Raw genomic sequence first — 17,946 nt, 5'->3', positions numbered from 1 at the left:
TATCTATCACCATTTCTTTGTATAGATTTATTGTTGGATGAGATCTGTTTGAATGTTGAATTAACATCATATATAGTACTTAGCTAGAATGATAGTAAGGCTTTCTGCTCTAAATGTGCATTACTTTGTGGTATACATACAATTTGTACATTCCAAAATGGACACGATGAAAACCTGTCTTTGATATGAGCCATTAGTGGTTCTGGTGTTGATGATGAAAGAATTGTCATCCACTGAAAGCTGGACAATTTTCAGCATTGAGGTAATAAAATCTTTTAAGTCCATATTAACCTCTTCAGTAGAAGCATTACTTTTCCTAGAGGGTGATGTGTGTAGTTTTCCCCTGACTTTGCTTGGTACCTCAGTAGGGACAGTGTGGATAACTCCTCTTTCCTACATGTATATCATATAGAGGGATGTTTGTTCTGTTCAAGATTGGAACCCTAGCATCTCCCATGTAAGCGCCTCAAAGCTTCAACCTCATGTGTAGGTTTTTTAATACTTTAGCTGTTGTCTTTGTTGTTGTTAGTAGGCCTCTGATCTACTTGTGCAAATGATCTGCAACCCCCCCCCCCCCCCCCCCCCACTCCTATAGTAGAAGCAATCCTGTGGGATGAAATTGGTTATGAATTACAGCGGGAGTAGAAATGAGGTATACCATTGCAATCAATGATAGTAATTGACTGGGCCCCTTGGATGTGGGGAAATTCATTAGCGTTCAAGGAGAGTGCCATGGATCAATGGAAAAGTGGTCATGATATTTCTCAATGTGTGCATACCTTATAAGATATTACTGTGTTAGATTTATGGTGTATTTGAATGACGCCAGTTTACACTGTACTTGGAATGTATTAAAGGTGTGTACTGTATGAGTAGCTTTTCTTTACAGCAACCTGTATCACGTTTCAGCATCAAAAAACAGAATTATTGACCAGTGTGTCATACGTGTATTGAAGAGATGTAGATGAGAAATAATTTGCAAAACACTTTTGTGTACAACAATGAGAAATACTTGTATACCTTACTATCAAATTGCTTGGATTTTTGATAGAGCTACAGGCTTGGCTTCCATAAACCAAATAACACCAGTTCCCTCAATATACATCATTTCAGAGTAGAAATGAATGGGATATAGGCCTATATACTCACTGATATCCAATCTCTTTGTTTTTCTCTGTTTTAATGTTATGATCATCTTTCCTTGGTGTATATCCACTTTTGATTTTTGTCTTGTTTGTAGTTTGAATACCATATCTTACATTTCTGTGGTCAGCGTTATAAAATATGGCGAATCCAAACTCGACACCAGGGCCCCATTTCATAAAAGATGTTAGGATGACAACTCTTGCTGGAATGACAACTTTCCACAGCAAACAGCCAATCAGGAAGCTGTATTCTTGTCATTACCATGACAATAGTCATTCCAGCAAAGAGTTGTCATCAAATGAACTCTTAATGAAATGGGGCCAAGATAACGAAGCAAAACATGCAAATGAATGAGAAAACATACATAATCCGAATACTGACAAACCCAGTGTGCTTAAAGTCTTGAGGAACGATATTTCAACTGGCCTTCTCACTGTGTCTTTTTCCACTTCTACACACAGGTTGTCTTGGTAAGATGGAACGAGCCATTCCAGAAGATGGCCACCTGTGATGCCCAGGGGGTCATCTTCGTCTGGATCAAGTACGAGGGTCGATGGTCAGTGGAGCTGGTCAATGATAGGTCATGCCAGGTAAGATACGCATGAGCACCCTCTTCATTCTCTCTGTCAATTTGTTGCCAAGATGTAAAAAAAAAAAGAAAAAAAATATTTTCCTTTGTTTTGTTGTATTATCTTTTTAATTGTTAAAGGGTGGTATAGTATTGGTTGAGATGAGGATTCAGCTTTTAACTTTTTTTGCGAGATACTTAGAAATCACTTATAAAATGATTGAAAGCATACAATCTTAAAAGGAATTCAAAGTTTATTGATGAAAGCCAGTTTTGAAATGGCCGAGATATCCACACACAATGTAAAACAAAGGGATCCTAATAAAAGGTGGGTCCTACCTTTTATCAAGATTGCATTTTTGATATCTTAGCCATTTCAAAACCAATATTCATCAAAGAAACTTTGAATTCCTCTCAGAATTATATGCTCTTTCATATTTCATAAGAGGTTTCTCATTATCTCACACAAAGAGTTGAAAACCTGAAGCCTCATCTCAACAAAAACTATACCATCCCTTTAACATCAAGATGTCTGTATTGGATCGAGTTTTATGGGAGGACTTTAAGCTTAAGTCCTTCGATTGACTTATTCATACCTGCCTTCCCTGACTTCATGCATTTGATATTATGATGATATGAATATGGGATTCAAGGGCATATATGTTTTAATTAATTGGTTCATTACAGTGGGGATGTGAAATGCTGTGGTATGAAGCAATCATGGTGACAGAAATGAATCTCTCAGCCTTGAATGAGACTATCACTCCTCCCACTGAGTCAGACATCCTACCGCAGCCGGCAATTTCCTGCTTCTTCCTCACTTGGTCTTTCTCATTTCCTTTTCTTTCTCATTCACTTCTCTCATTTTCTTTATAAATAATCTCTCTCTCTTTGTCTTCCTCTATGTTCCTCTGACCAGAAAGAAACAAAATGAGATTCTGCATACTGTCTCCTTGAGAAGCTTGCAACAAAGCCATCATTAGATGCTGTGGGCTGTTTAAGAGGTTGTCATTTCTAGGAAGCTCTCCATGAGTGAAAATTTGTGATGGAATTATGAAGGTTATATCAGAGTGTGATGAAAGTAATGATACTAGTATGCTCATGACCCATGGTAGCATCTTCAGTGCCAGAACCGTTCCGTAACAGAGTCCCCTCCCCCCCCCCCCCCCCTTCCATCATCATCATTTAAACCCACCATTGCAGGGTAAAACCACCAATACACATACAATTGTAGGGGGTCACAGGTGACATGATTGGCAGGAACATCTCAGTGTGCTACAAAGCACTTGCCCGATTGCCTGGGGCTAGTGAAAATCGAATTTGGGCAAGTGTTTTTGAGCAATGAGAACAAATGCTTGCCCGAATTGGGCAAGCAAAAAAGTTTTGAAGACACCAGTTTTTCCCTTATTCCTCCCAACAGACCCACAAAGTTAATCATGTACAGAAGCCCAATGATAATGGCTGAGTGATGCAACACATAATTTCAGCACCTTTCCAACACTTACGTGAAGAAGGCCCAATGCATTTCAATGGCAACACTTGATCAGACCAAGTTTGTTATGCTGTTTGTTCAAATGATAGTGTTTTATTAAGCCCTTGACTTACATATGATTTTCTATATTATTTCCTTATATTTTGGACTTTATTTTTGGGCAAGTAAAATTATTATTCAGGCAAGTGTTTCACAGCAAATTTGAAAATCTGCTTGCCCAACCGGGCAAGTGGTAAAATAAAGTCATGTAGCACCCTGTATTTCATTAGAAGATGAATAGAGCAGGATTCATTTCAGTATTTTTCTTTTCCAAAATCCCAGAGCCTTAACCTCTTCAGTTACAACAGTCCCACAAACTGGTCTTCATGTATTTGTTCAGTGCTTCACTTCTCTTTTCTGGATCAGACCACTATGCCAACCAGCATACTTTGGCATTTAGCCTCCAATGCAGAACATGATAACATATTTGAAATTCAGAATGCAAAGAAAATGCTCACTTGATTTGTCACATTTTCAATCATGTGTGTGTGTATTTGTTTGCTATTGTATGTACTTCTGTGCAGTACTTATTTTTCATCAAAAGTTCTCGCTTTGAGCAACTGAGGATTACCCGATGTTCATTTTTTAGTTCCCGTGTTGGCATCATGATACTTGTTTTAGCCAAACAAAATGAAAATATTAAGGCCCGAATTCACGAAGATGGAACAAATATAGACCATGGTCTAAAATAAGCATGAAATAGGCGTGCCTTTGACATGCACGTATCAATGCGAAATTATTACTGGACGTCTGTTATAGCGTACGCAGTCTGTCAATCGTATATAAGCAGAAGAAATTTGCATAAACCATGGTTTAAATTTGTACCACCTTCATGAATGTGGGCCTTGGTGTCTGTACGGGTTATTTTTTCTGTTACTATTACGTCAGCAAGCTTGTGCGACACACTTATACTTATTTTTAGAATGCCAGACGAAATTGTGGCAACAGCCAGGATTTAACTTTCAGAACAAAGGAAGCTACTCAGCAATCAAAACCTCAATTCACATTTCCTATCTTCCGTAAACTGATAGACGACTCCCCATCAAAGGGATATTATGCTTTGTTGTATTGATTCACAAGTGTATATGTGACCCTGCACCTCAAAACAAACAAAAAGTCGCCAGACATGAATTTTTAGTTAAGACCATATTCTGAAAGAGCAGACTTTAAGCTTTAAAATGATGTATAACTCAAATCAAATGGACTCTCCTAACCTATCTAAATATTGGAAAGAAAGCACAAACTCAGGAAAAGTGTGAACTGAGAAAAGAGGCTCTGAAGTACAGTGTCTATTCAAGCGCTTAATCTTTACCAAACCGTGCTGGCTGTGCGATGAATGGGACAAAAAACAGGAAGTAAACCACCACAGTAACAACAATGAAGGCATTATCAAATTAAACTGAAATTAAGCATGCCTTATTAACACATTCTGTCCATAATTAACGCCAACTTTCAAAGCAGTAGCACTATCCTTTCGAAAGTTATTAGAGTTGAAAATGAAGAGTGTGGACAAGGTTTTTCAGAAATGAAAAAGGGATTCTAAAGACACACCTAATCACACTATTCTACCAAAAATGTTCGAGATAAACTGCTAAAAAAACACACTTTCCTGCCCATTTTATGATACCAAATTTTAGCATAATGTAAAAGAAGACCCGCTCTTTCAGAAAATATGAAAAAGTCAAGTTCGGCTAGGTTGACCCATTTCACTTATTTTCAGTCCTCACGCAAAATCAGTGTGTGCGACTTTATGTTCGTTTTGAGGTGCATGGTCACATATAGTGTTTGTTCAAAATACATGTACCATGTAATCTCATTTAAAACTAAAGTTCACAGACAGTAGGTGCATGACAACAAATATCTCATGTGCCAGTTCACAGAATATGTTTACTTTTCTTATGTTTCTCCTCCAGTTGTGAGGTTGCATTTGTTTCATGGACGCAAATAAAAGGAAACATACATGCATGTATTGAGGGTGTTTTATTTTAGTTTTGAGAATGTCTACTTCAGCCGTAATGGAGGGGGGAGGTGATACATTGGTAGTATGCCCAACAATAGTTGATTTATGCACTGACATAGCAATGTACCTGACTCATTGCAACCAGCTGAATCATCTTTTTCCCCCCTCATGTATTGAAAGCTCCCATGTTATGGCTGATCTGAGTGTTTAAAAAACAAAATAGGTCTAAACTACAATATGTAACTTTCACTCTTATTATTATCATTTTTTTTTTTTTGGCAAAGTGCTATGACACATATCCTTCAGCTTGTGTTAGCCAACCCTTGTAGAACCTATCATGAATTCATCATTGATGTTTTTGTTGTTTTGTTGTTTTGTTTGTTTGTTTGTTTGTTTGTTTGTTTGTTTGTTTGTTTTAGAGGGAGGTGTTTTTCACACGTCTCTTTTCATCTGCCAGTTGAGATGTCCTATTATCTTGAGTTTGGTTAACTTGAGCTATTTTACTTGTAAATCTTAACTATGGCAACTGCAAACGACAAAATGGGAGTAATAAAGATGATTGTGAACAAGTAGTGTATAACACGCTTCTACAGGGCTGCTTGAACATCTTTATAAGCCTTTTTGTGCTTATAAATTTTATTTTCATTTTTGGCGGCCACACAGTTAGGATGTGAGGGCACTGGCCTTCAAATCAAGAAGACAGAATATGATTTCACACTTTGAAGGGCAGGATTAATTTCAGGTGTCAGCCGTCCTTGTCTGATATCTGCTGGCGAAATTACGATGATTATCATGGAGTGATGAGAACTTGCAATGCGATCAAGCAATACTGAATTTTTCACGGCACGGTTGACTAATGAAGTATTCATGAATGGCTCCAGATTACCATCAATACTGCTGTGTGGCTCAACTGAGCAGTATCGCTTGCCAACATCTTCTGTTTGTTTGTTGATTTGTTTATTGCAAAAGATGCATCCTTATCTATCGAGAATAAAGCCTTTCTCGACAGAAGTCATAATAATGTAAGATTTTTTTTTAATATTTAAAAGAAGCACTGACAGATTTGTGATTTGTACAGCATTAGCATTAAGGTAATCAAAATGCATTATAATAAAAAAAATCCACAAACACATATCAAATAGAAATGATGATAAACACATATCTGATGGTTTGCAAAACCAGCAGTGGTACATTTCCATTTTCAGACGAGTTTCCATTTCTATATACCGGTAGGTTTCTGAAGATCATTTCTAAGAGACCCATAGGTGCCAATTACCGCAGGGTGATATTTCAGTCATCCCAGAGAGATAGAGACATGTCCAGCCTTGAACCCATATCAGTATTGGTCTCTTGATACATGCAGAATGCTGCTGATGGTGATCAAGAAAGTACTAGAAAATGATGCAGAAATGTTTCCAGTCATTTTCCTGTGTACTTCATGTTAGTCTAAAAGTAGCTCAACTGTTCACTGGCTTATCTTGTTGTCTGCAGAGCAAATGTAGGATTTCACACAAATCAAAATGTGGAATGTATAAAGGTGTTATCCATCAGGTCAATGGGATGGTAACTGGTAAATATCATTTATGTATGAGTATACAGTACATTTTAATGGGTGATAGCCAAAAATAATACACTAAAAGCATTCTAAAGTGAATTCATCTACTAACAGACTGAGAAAAAAAATTGAGAGTTGTTATCACCAACCTGTGTCAAGGGATTCTGTATTTCATTCTTGTCTCTCCCCCATGAAAACTTTGCAATTTTGTTTGTTAGAAATAATAAATGAGACAATTTCGTAGAATTATCACATTCGGGTCTCCCATTAAGATCACCATATACCAGCCTGTGTGCGTCTGTCCTCAAATATCAAACCTTGAATTATGTATGAATCAGCAACGGGAGGGCCCACTTCATTTGTGAGGTGAATGATTGTGAACCATAATTCAACATCTTGGATGTGTCGTGACAGTAATTTTTTTAAAATCTATTTCTCGCGTTCAGTTGGCGCATGACAGCGTATGAATTCAAAGTTTAGCAGAGCAGGATATTTCATACGGTGTCTCCTCTCGCTCAGACAAGTACTTCAGTCGTAGGTCTCGGAGCATGACGAGAGTGATGCAAAGTCGGATCTGGAAATTGTGAGGTGGCACATCGAGAGCCATTAGGGCGACACCGCGCCATTACCACCTGCCGGAGAGATGGGGTTGCCCCCATTTTGGTAGATGGCAATTACCAACAGGAGATTAATTGGGTGGGGGGGGGGGGGGAAGGGGTGAGGGTGAGGGTGAGGGAAACTGCGAGTGCTTCAGTTTGAGAGGCAGTCAAATGATGCTCCACCTTAGGCAGTGTTGGACCCGTAGTGCCCAGTCTCACCTCAGTGTGTGAGTGTGTAAGTTTGTGTGTGAGTGTGAATGCTGTGTTCCTCATGAGGGCAGCAGCCTTTCCTTGTTACAGAACACTACATTGTAAATCTGTTTCTTCCACTGTAACTGTATTCTCTACCCCCTTGGGCTGACCTTGCAAATTTCTTAACCCGTTGAAGGTGAGTCCTGAGTATACTTAAGCAGGTGTCTATGGAAAGTGCGTATTGTAGCAGTATCAACCCGTCTTCAATGGGTTGAATTTAGTTCTACTTTGTGTTCACAAGAACAAAAAAAAAACAAAACATATGTAGCTACTTATTAAGTTACAATGATTATGCAATAAAATTTTGTCTTTTTTGATATACCGAGAAATAATCAAAACATATATTCTGATATTAAACATATATATACTTTTGCGACAAATGATGAATAAGTAGTAGTCATGAGAACCTAACAAAGTGGGGGAGTCTAAATCAAAATCGCATCTTGTGATTTGTATTACTTGGGCCCCAGAAAAATAAATCGCATCATAATTAAATTGTGAATTACACACATGGCAACAACAAGTGGTAGAAAAACTACAACAACCAAAAAAAGAGTGAAACTAAAGCTCCGTATTATGACAGATAGATGGGATGGAAGGATATGAAATAGAGGGAATAGATGAGAGAAGTTGAGATGAGAGGGGAAGAAGAGATGGAGAGAGGAGAGGATATCAAGCGGGAGGACTGATTATTTCAAACAGAATATCTTTGTGATAATTTGTTCGGGAAGTTGTCTCTTAAAATTCTTTAAAAATACCAACTTGTGTTTATAATGAATTCCAGTCTTTAGGCCCAGTGAATGTAAAATTTTGTCAGCAAATAACGAATGATACTAAATTATCGCCGTTGTGCAAATCACTGCATTATTTCTGAAATGATTGAAAGATTTCTTGGGATTTGGATTGCAATGCTGATCATGCTATTTAGTGAGATTTTTATTTTTTGTTCACACTGGCAAATATCATGGAATGCGGTACAAATCTTGAGATTTGTATCTCGCTAACTCACGTCAATGTGGTTGCTACGTATAAATGAGTATTCGAAAATCGAAAGCTGGGGTCTGCCCTCGCAACATTTACAAACTTTTAAAGTATGTATTCTTTCATGTACACATGTATTCTTTTATATACACATTAAACTTTTTTTTTCACATATGTATATTGATACATCAGCAAGTGCACATTTTGGTGGCATAGTTGCATTATCATAGCATGTGTTTGCTTATGTAGCATAACTCTGTACCAATAGTGTGAATTGTAAGCAAATTATTAATGTTTACTGAACCTAAGCACTTTTTCTCGGGTCACAGGACAGCCACCATGTCTCATAGCACCTCTCAAGCTGGGTCTATCCTAGCCTTTTGCCAAGACTCTCTTGCTAAAATACAACGTATGGTGGTGAGCAAAAGGGGGCGAACGAAGCAAGCTCAGCCGTGTTGGACAGTGTGAGGGCCTTTTGAGATCTGCTTCGCATCCTTATGATAGCCCTTTGAATTGCTGAGTTTTACTCCCCGAATCGTCGATTTGTTCTATTAATGTTGCTGCATTCTCTCAATTCACATGTGTGTGAAGGTGAACTTATCCTTTAAGACAAGCTTATAATTTTTGCAGTTAAATCATCCCTGGACTTGATGGGTAATGGAAAGCAATCGTTGCCTGGATGTGTGATAACCTGTGCAAAAATTTGTTTTTAAAGTAACTCTGAGCTAAAAGAGGCTTAGAAATTGTGGAAATTGCATATATTTTAGTGTGTCTGCACTGTATTATGACTTTCTGCATTTCGTATTGGTGCAGCGAAATTGGAATATTTTTGCAACATGAAAGGGGGGGGGAAGAATTGAGGCATTATGTGGGTGAAATCCCACAAAATAACAAAACACTGTGCTGCGTGTGTGCACTCGTTGTGAGATAGCCACCCTGGATTTATTAATATGCAGCTGTGACCTCTTTTTATAAGAGTTCACCTCGGGAAATGCTGAGTATTGAAAAGTGAACTTAGAGTGCCTACGAGTTGAAATACAGAAATTTTGCTGTAGCGCTGTACTGTAAATGGACAAGATTTTTTGTTGTAAGTGGAAGGGGAATATTTTAGCTGCTTTATGTACCTCTGGGTGGGCGTGTAAGTGGGCACAATATGTCTATATTTGTCCTTTATTCCTCATGTTAGAGTCTGAGGCACAGTCTATCTCATTATCTTTTTCTATTCATCTCATTCTATCCCTCATTTTACAGTGGTCTTTGACATGATATAAGTTTATGTCTCCGTATTATGAATCTGTGCTCGCAAGCCCCCGAGACAAGAGGACAAGAGGGATGGGGGGGGGGGGGGTTGGATGGAATGGGCTGCAAAATTACGAGAGATGGTTTGAAAGGAGATCTGAAGAGGCGTGGTATTTGTTCAGCCATCATCGGGAGGGGAAATGTGTAGAGGAAAGGACTACCCAAGCATTGAGAATATAGACTTAGAGACAGACAGACAGACAAAAAGACAAAAAAGAAGAAGAGAAGAACTGGATGTGCAAACAGAGAGAGAGATAAATAAACACACACACACACACACACACACACACACAAGACAGATAGAGTGAGAGAGACACACACAGGCAAACAGATTGAAAGACAAAAACATAAGAGATATGCCACACAGAGAGAGAGATAAACACACACACACACACACACACACACAGATAGAGAAAGACAGAGTGAGAAAAAGACACACACAGACAGAAAGACCGACAGATATGAACTCAGACATCGAAAGAAAGAGAGAGAAAGAGACAGCCTCAAACAGATGGAGAGAAAAAGCTCAGAGAGCTGACATATTGTGACCTGGAATAATAAAGTCCTAATACAAGTATGGACCAGGGAGATGCTGGAAAGACAAAGACAACGGATGGATCCCAGAAACAAGATGTAAACACTTCAGCACAGCCCTGGGAAGGCTGTCTTCCTACATACATCGTAGTTATCACATTTCGCCTTTCCTAAAATAGACCTGCAAATATTGTATTCGACATTATTTGTTGTGGGTTTTTTTAGCTCACCTGAGCCAAAGGCTCAAGTGAGCTATTGCGATCGCCCTTCGTCCGGCGTCCGTCGTGCGTCGTGCGTCGTCCGTCGTCCGTCGTCCGTCGTCCGTCGTGCGTCGTGCGTAAACTTTTTACATTTTCATCTTCTTCTTGAAAACCCCAAGACCGATTTTCATCAAACTTGGCAGGTAGCATCCCTAGGGGGTTAGGAACTCAATTTGTTAAAATGGGCACCATGCCCCACCCAGGGGGCCCCCAGGGGGGCCCAAACCCCCCAAAATTAAGGAATCTGTAAAAATCTTCTTCTCTAGAACCAGAAGTGATAGAGCTAAGTTAATACTATGAGTTAGTACATTGATGACTGTAGTTTCAAGTTTGTTCATGGCAAAATTAGGGGTGCCCCCCTTGGGACCCAGGGGAGGGGGGTGGGGAGGGGTTCTAATGGGGCCTAAATTGTACATTTTCATCTTCTTCTTGAGAACCCCATTACCCATTTTCACCAAACTTGGCAGGTAGCATCCCTAGGGGGTTAGGAACTCAATTTGTTAAAATGGGCACCATGCCCCACCCAGGGGGCCCCCAGGGGGCCCAAACGCCCCAAACTTAAGGAATCTGTAAAAATCTTCTTCTCCAGAACCAGAAGTGATAGAGCTAAGTTAATACTATGAGTTTGTACATTGATGACTGTAGTTTCAAGTTTGTTCATGGCAGAATCAGGTGTGCCCCCCTTGGGACCCAGGGGAGGGGGGTGAGGAGGGGTCCTAATGGGGCCTAAATTGTACATTTTTATCTTCTTCTTGAGAACCCCATGACCCATTTTCACCAAACTTGGCAGGTAGCATCCCTAGGGAGTTAGGATTTCAATTTCTTAAAATGGGCACCATTCCCCACCCAGGGGGCCCCCAGGGGGGCCCCAAACCCCCAAAATGAAGGAATCTTTAAAAATCTTCTCTAGAATCAGAAGTTATAGAGGTAAGATAATACTATGAGTGAGTACAGTAATGACTGTATTTTCAAGTTTGTTCATAGGAGGGAGATCAAGGGGTGCCCCTCTTGGGGGCAGGGGGGGGGGGGGGTTGGTTGGGAAGGTCCAAATGGGGACCTGAATTGTACATTTTCATCTTCTTCCTGAAAACCTCATGATGTATTTTCATCAAACTTGGCAGGTAGCATCCCTAGGGGGTCAGGATCTCAATTTATAAAAATGGGCACCATGCCCCACCCAGAGGGCCCCAGGGGGCCCCAATCCCCCCCCAAAAAAAAAATTAAGGAATCTTAAAAAATTTGGGCCCTTATTGTACAGTTTCATCTTCTACTTGAGAATGCCTGGTCAAATTTTGGTAGAGCTGTGAATAATTATACCCCCGCCAAACGAAGTTTGAAGGGGGTATATGGGAATCAGCGGACGGTCGGTCGGGCGGTCGGTCCGTTGCAAATCTTGCGTCGCGAACTACTTCCTCAGTTTTCAACCGATTCCCATAAAACTTGGCACAGATGTGTGCCTTGGGTTGTAGATGTGCAAGACGTATTGTTTGACAGTACCCAAAAGTACGTTGCCATGGTAACGGCATATTATGGGCAAAAATGGGTACAAATCTTGCGTCGCGAACTACTTCCTCAGTTTTCAGCCGATTCCCATAAAACTTGGCACAGATGTGTGCCTTGGGTTGTAGATGTGCAAGACGTATTTTTTGACAGTACCCAAAAGTATGTTGCCATGGTAACGGCATATTATGGGCAAAAATGGGTACAAATCTTGCGTCGCGAACTCCTCCCACAGTTTTTGATCAATTTTTATGAAATTAGGTACAGATGTTTATCTGAATATGTTAATGTGCAAGACACATATTTCCGCAGGGCTTGGCAAAAAGTGCGTTGCCATGGTAACGGCATGTTATTGGTAAAATATAGGGCAAAATGCTTCATGGCAAAACTGCTTCATCAGTGTTCTTCCAATTCTCATGGAATTCATATTGAATGTTTGTCTTAGGATATAGGTCAGCATGACACATTTCTTGACAGTGACAAAAAGTATGTTGCCATGGTAACAGCTCACATATTATGAGCCAAAATGATGGAAAATTTTGTGTTGCAAACTACTTCCTCAGTTTTTGCCCAATTTCCATGAAACTTGGTACAGATGTGTGCCTTTGGTTGTAGATGTGCAAGATGCATTTTTCGACAGTACCCGAAAGTACGTTGCCATGGTAACGGCATATTAATGGCAGAAGATCAAGGAAAGATCTTGCGGATTTAACTACTTCCTCAGTTTTTTGACCAAAGTTTATCAAATGTTGTTTTGACCAAAGCTTATGAAATGTTGTTTGGCGGGGGTATAACCAGTCGCTGTAGCGACATTTTTTAGATTAGTGACTGCGTGAAAGGTGAACTTGCGATACTCAGGTGAGCGCTAGACCCGCGGGTCTCTTGTTTTTTCTTGATTTTTTTTTTTTGAGTCAGGAGCTATTTGCAAATTCAACAACACGCAAAAATATTAAACTCTGATCCCGGCACGAATGAGGCGACAGGCATGCATACAATTCTCCATTCAGTACTGCACCACATGATTGCGAATTTAACCTCTCACGAAATTGTTGAGAATCCTGGGCCCTGTTTCATAAAGTTGTTCGTAAAGTTACAAACGACTTATGAGCGACTGGTGATCAGTTCTTGTGGTGAATTGTTGAAATTCTTGTAAGTATAGCACATCGCAACTGATCACCAGTCGCTCGTAAGTTGTTCGTAACTTTACAAACGGCTTTATGAAACACCCCCCTGATTTGCAAAACAGTAGACTCGCTATGTATATATGGTGTATGCAGTAGTCATTTGGTGTTTGTAAGTGTATGTCTTCTCATAGTAGATACAGTCAACCATAGAGTTTAATGAAAATCAAGAAGTGACAGTAGCACTGTTGTTTTCATATAAAGCAAAGCAGTGGTCATGTTCAGTTCTTACTTCCTGAACAGAATTGTGGTAAATTGCTTTGCTTTCAAACATCTGGGTTTCTGTATCTGTATGAAGAGCATAGTGAAATATTCTTTGGAAAGAGGAGTACCAGAGAATGTTCAGTAGCAGACAGTGCTATGTTATCATCTTCTGTAGATAGCACTGCATTTGCTTGATATGATACATAGATTCTACAATCACAGTCATAAAGTATTAAACTAAAACTCCATACATTAATTTTGTCAACAGAGAAGTCATTAATGAGTGTGCCTCTGCATCATTTATGCGCAGAACTCAACGTCCATTCTTTGCAACTGAACTCATGGCACAGCCCCAGACACATGCATGTACATGTACACCACATGATACACACGCAGAATATTAACACAAAACATCGCTGTAAAAACTTGATGCCGTAGATTGCACTCTGTTTTTGAATTAAATATGACATCGCCCTCATTTCTTTCCAGCTTTTCTTTGGGAGGGGGGGGGGATGGTTGTAAAAGGAGAGATTATTATCAGTCAGGCAGTGTACCAGCAAACAACAGTCATCAAATTTTCAAACCCAATCAATCTCCTCTCATCGTGGTTGCCATAGCAACTGTCTGGATTCCCAGATCTTCGGTTGCATAAAAGTCATCCACTGGTTGCGAAACAGCTCTGCTGGAGCCAAGTCTGTGTGCCACAGTTTATACAGGAAACAGTGATGTGCCACCCTTATCCCAAACCTCTATGCTACTGAATTTCACAGAATTTATATTTGAACTCCTGGAAATTGCTGGTACAAACATTTGAAATTCCAATTAATCAGATGAAGTGATAATCCGTATACCGGTAAAATACAGTCACGCCATTTAGGTATCACTAGATATCGTATCGTATACTGGTGAGAATGTATGATACATGTGCAAAATGGTGAAGGTCAAAGTATGCGGAAATGTGTTAAGGGCCACTTTTTGTTTGTTCAATTTCCATATTTCATATCAGGATAGGTATTATGTTAATATTGTAGATTGATGGATAGATACAGATGAACATGCCAATTGCTCCTGTGGTAGCAATGCCCAGGAGCATAGAACAAACGTGACACCGGCAGAAAACATACAAGAGTGAGAATGGAAAAGCATGTTGTGCATCACATGCCTGTTAAAAGGTCTGCTATAAAATGTGCCCTGTGCAATGTAGAATGTTTCAGTTTTTTTTTTTTTTTCCTGAAAGAGATCTTGTGATGGTACAAAGGACATCAAAATCATATTGCATAAACTTGGCAGCTGAATAATTCTCAAATATTATGAATAAACCAGGGAAGGGGGGGGGGGGGGTGTGCTGGCTTGAATATACTATTAACTGTACATATACAGTACATAAATTTGGGATGAAGAGATATAATTTGCTTGTTTTGTTAGAGTGGTCCGCGTCTTGAATTCTCTATTTTCCAGTGGAATCCCATTTTCGTCACTCATTTTCCCACTAATAAATCTCTATTTTCAATAGATAACTCTTTTCTATTTCCTATATTTACTTCTGTGTAATAGCTTTGCAAAGTATGCATTTTTTTTCTCAATATACTTTATGTATTCATTTGTACATATATTTTGAACTATGCTTTGTGATGGATATGTACTTCTTGCAAATTGTTGAAATAATTTTTCAGTAAACTGAATTGAAAACTTGTAAACAAACAAAAATCAGGCTCAGTTCTGGTGACAAATTTGTAGGTGCATCATGGCACTTGTTAACATCTGGTGCTCCAGTGGATTTTCTAAGCTGTGCATTTTTTAAAACCATCAACTTTACTGAAAAACAACAAATAAAAACAAATCCAGCATGCAATAGAGTAGGAGTCCTTGGAATCATTCTTTCATTACACAATTCCAAACTTATGAAATGCTACATGTTGTATGTAGGCTGCTCTGATTTCTGGAGTTGTGAGACGTACTTGTAGAGGCATTTTACATAATTCCAAAGTTACAAAATACCGGATAGGGTGTTCTGACTTCATGAGTGTTATGAGGCAGTCTACTAGTGGTGTTTTGCATAACTTCAATCTTAGTATTGTACTCACTATGTAGCAAGATTGTTTGAACTTTTGGGGGGGAATAAGGCATTCTTGTAGTGGTGCTTCATATATTTCCAATCTTCTGAATAATTGCAAGTTGTTTTGACTTCCAAAGTGGTATGAGGCATAATGGTATGTATTGGTGTTTTACATAATTCTGATCTTGTGAAATAGCAGGTATGTTGTTTCGACTTCCTGAGTGGTATGGGGCATCCTTGTTTTGGTGTTTTACATATTACCAATCTTACACAATACTACATGTATGTACAAGGGGTGTAGCGTCTGATATCCTGAGCCACAGTGACAAGGCATTCTGGTATTAGTAGTTTAGATGATTCCAAACTAATAAAATACTATGGAGCTTGTTCTGGCTTCTGAGTTGTATAAGACATTTTTGTGGTGATGTGCTATCGTGTCCATGAATAGCTTTGATAAAGAGGCATGGAAAGGTGCATTTGTCAGCTCCCTCACATTTATCATTCCGCTTGATTCCTGGAAGCGTGGGTTATGAAAACCAAATGTTGGAATTTTCCTGTCTCACAGGAAGCATTACCTGTTTCTCAGAATTTGGCAAGCTCACTCCCACAGTAGGTTTTCTCAGAATAACCCTCTGATAAACTATGACTTAGTAATCCATCACACTTTAATTTCAATGTTTACACAATGTTTGTTATCTTCAAAGTTATAAACTTTGATGATTGCATGTAGCTCGCAATGGCGGATCCAGACGGGGGGCGCACCGGGCATGCTCCCCCTCTTTATTCTGTGGAAAAAAGAATAAATAAAGAGAAAAAAATGGGGGCGTGTACACCCCCTTCAGTTTTGTAAAGGCGCCGCCCCTTTACGGAATTCCTGGATCTGCCCTTGGCTTGTAGTTTTAAACTACAACTTGCATCCATACAACATCAAATCTTAAAGATTAAATTTTCAAGCAAGAGTCCCACTCGATGATTAAACCACAAAACTGGAAGAATGAATATGTACATTGTATCCCCCATATGCACAGCACTAGCGATAAACCGGATGATGTGCGACAACACAGAAGTGTACAACACGCAATGGAGGCTTACCTGGAAGCTGAGGGGGAGTAGAGTTCAGGGATAGGTCACGCTAACTTTTGAGTTTGTTGATTATCGATTACTATTCGCGCATGCAGTGAAAGACAGAGTTTTCATAATTTCATTAATTAATATTACTTGCAGTTTGTCTGGTGTGGATGCAAACTTACAAGATTTTTCACTAGCAAGATGTACAGTAGTTTGAAATGTGTAGTTTTTTCGCAATGTGAAATCAAGAGAGTTTTGTACATTTCAAAGCTGACTCTTCCTGTGGGCTCGCAGTAATTGCATCTACATGTACCTGGTTTGCTGAAAAGTACACTCAATTCACTTACTGTGTCCCCCGCACAAGTTCTTTTTGGCTGTGATTGTGCATAATACCTATGTACACCCAGCTGGAAGTGGGCTACAGTGCAGTATGTTGTTTAAGTGCCGTGGGATTTTTGAGCGTGCAGTGTAATTCTGATTGCCTGTAAACAGAGAGGTATAAATTTGTGAGTTCAGGGGGGTGTTTCATCAGCGTTAGTCGGCGCTGACAATTTCAGCAAAATCCTTGGTTTTGATTGGATGAGATGCTCTGGTCATTTACTGTTACTATGGTGATTGTCAGCGCTGACAAACGTTGATGAAACACCCCCCTGATCTCACAGTGCTTTGCAAGTGAGAATGGCTCCCATACAACAACAACAACAACAACAACAACAAAGAGAAAATGGGGGGGGGGGTTGCTTTACCCTCTCTCTTCTTAAAGGAATGGTATAACTTTGGTAGAAATGGCGATTCAGGTTTTAACTTTTTACGAGATGAATAGAAACTTCTTAAATGACATATTAAAAAGCATACAATTCTAAGAGGAATTCAAAATATATTTGCTGGAAATGATAAACTTTGAATTCCTCATAGAATTATATGCTCTTTAATATTTCTAGAAGTTTCTAATTTTCTCGTAAAAAGTTACAACCTGAATCCCCATCTCAACCAGAACTACATGCATGCCATCCCTTTAAATCTGCCTCCAGTTGCATGTTGTATTTCATGGAAAATTGGAAACACTACTACCACTACTGTATGTTTGCCGGGCACTGCCAGCAACATTCATGCAGGGACGGTGTGTTAGGACAACAGGTACAAGAAGGAGAAAGATGGTTGAAAAAATAGAGAGAGAGAGAAAGGTGATAGGGCTGAGAATACTGCTCTGAGTTTAAGGAAAACCATTGGCCTGTCTTCTCTTGTAACAGCT

General features: G+C 39.4%; 1 protein-coding gene across 1 annotated transcript in view; it reads left to right on the top strand.

The window, feature by feature from the left end:
* The window catches only part of LOC139724815 (tubby-related protein 4-like), a 105,857-nt gene that overhangs the window by 39,296 nt on the left and 48,615 nt on the right, over positions 1–17,946 (top strand). Inside the window, exon 3 of the mRNA XM_071635939.1 lies at positions 1,608–1,736. Within this exon, the coding sequence (XP_071492040.1) occupies positions 1,608–1,736 (129 nt within the window). The remainder of the gene's footprint in view (positions 1–1,607; positions 1,737–17,946) is intronic.

This window comes from Diadema antillarum, unplaced genomic scaffold, assembly GCF_040938485.1.
Source record: "Diadema antillarum isolate AM-2024a unplaced genomic scaffold, OU_Dant_1.0 scf00000231, whole genome shotgun sequence".
Lineage (NCBI taxonomy): Eukaryota > Metazoa > Echinodermata > Echinoidea > Diadematoida > Diadematidae > Diadema > Diadema antillarum.
This window is presented reverse-complemented; position numbering and strand designations above follow the sequence as displayed.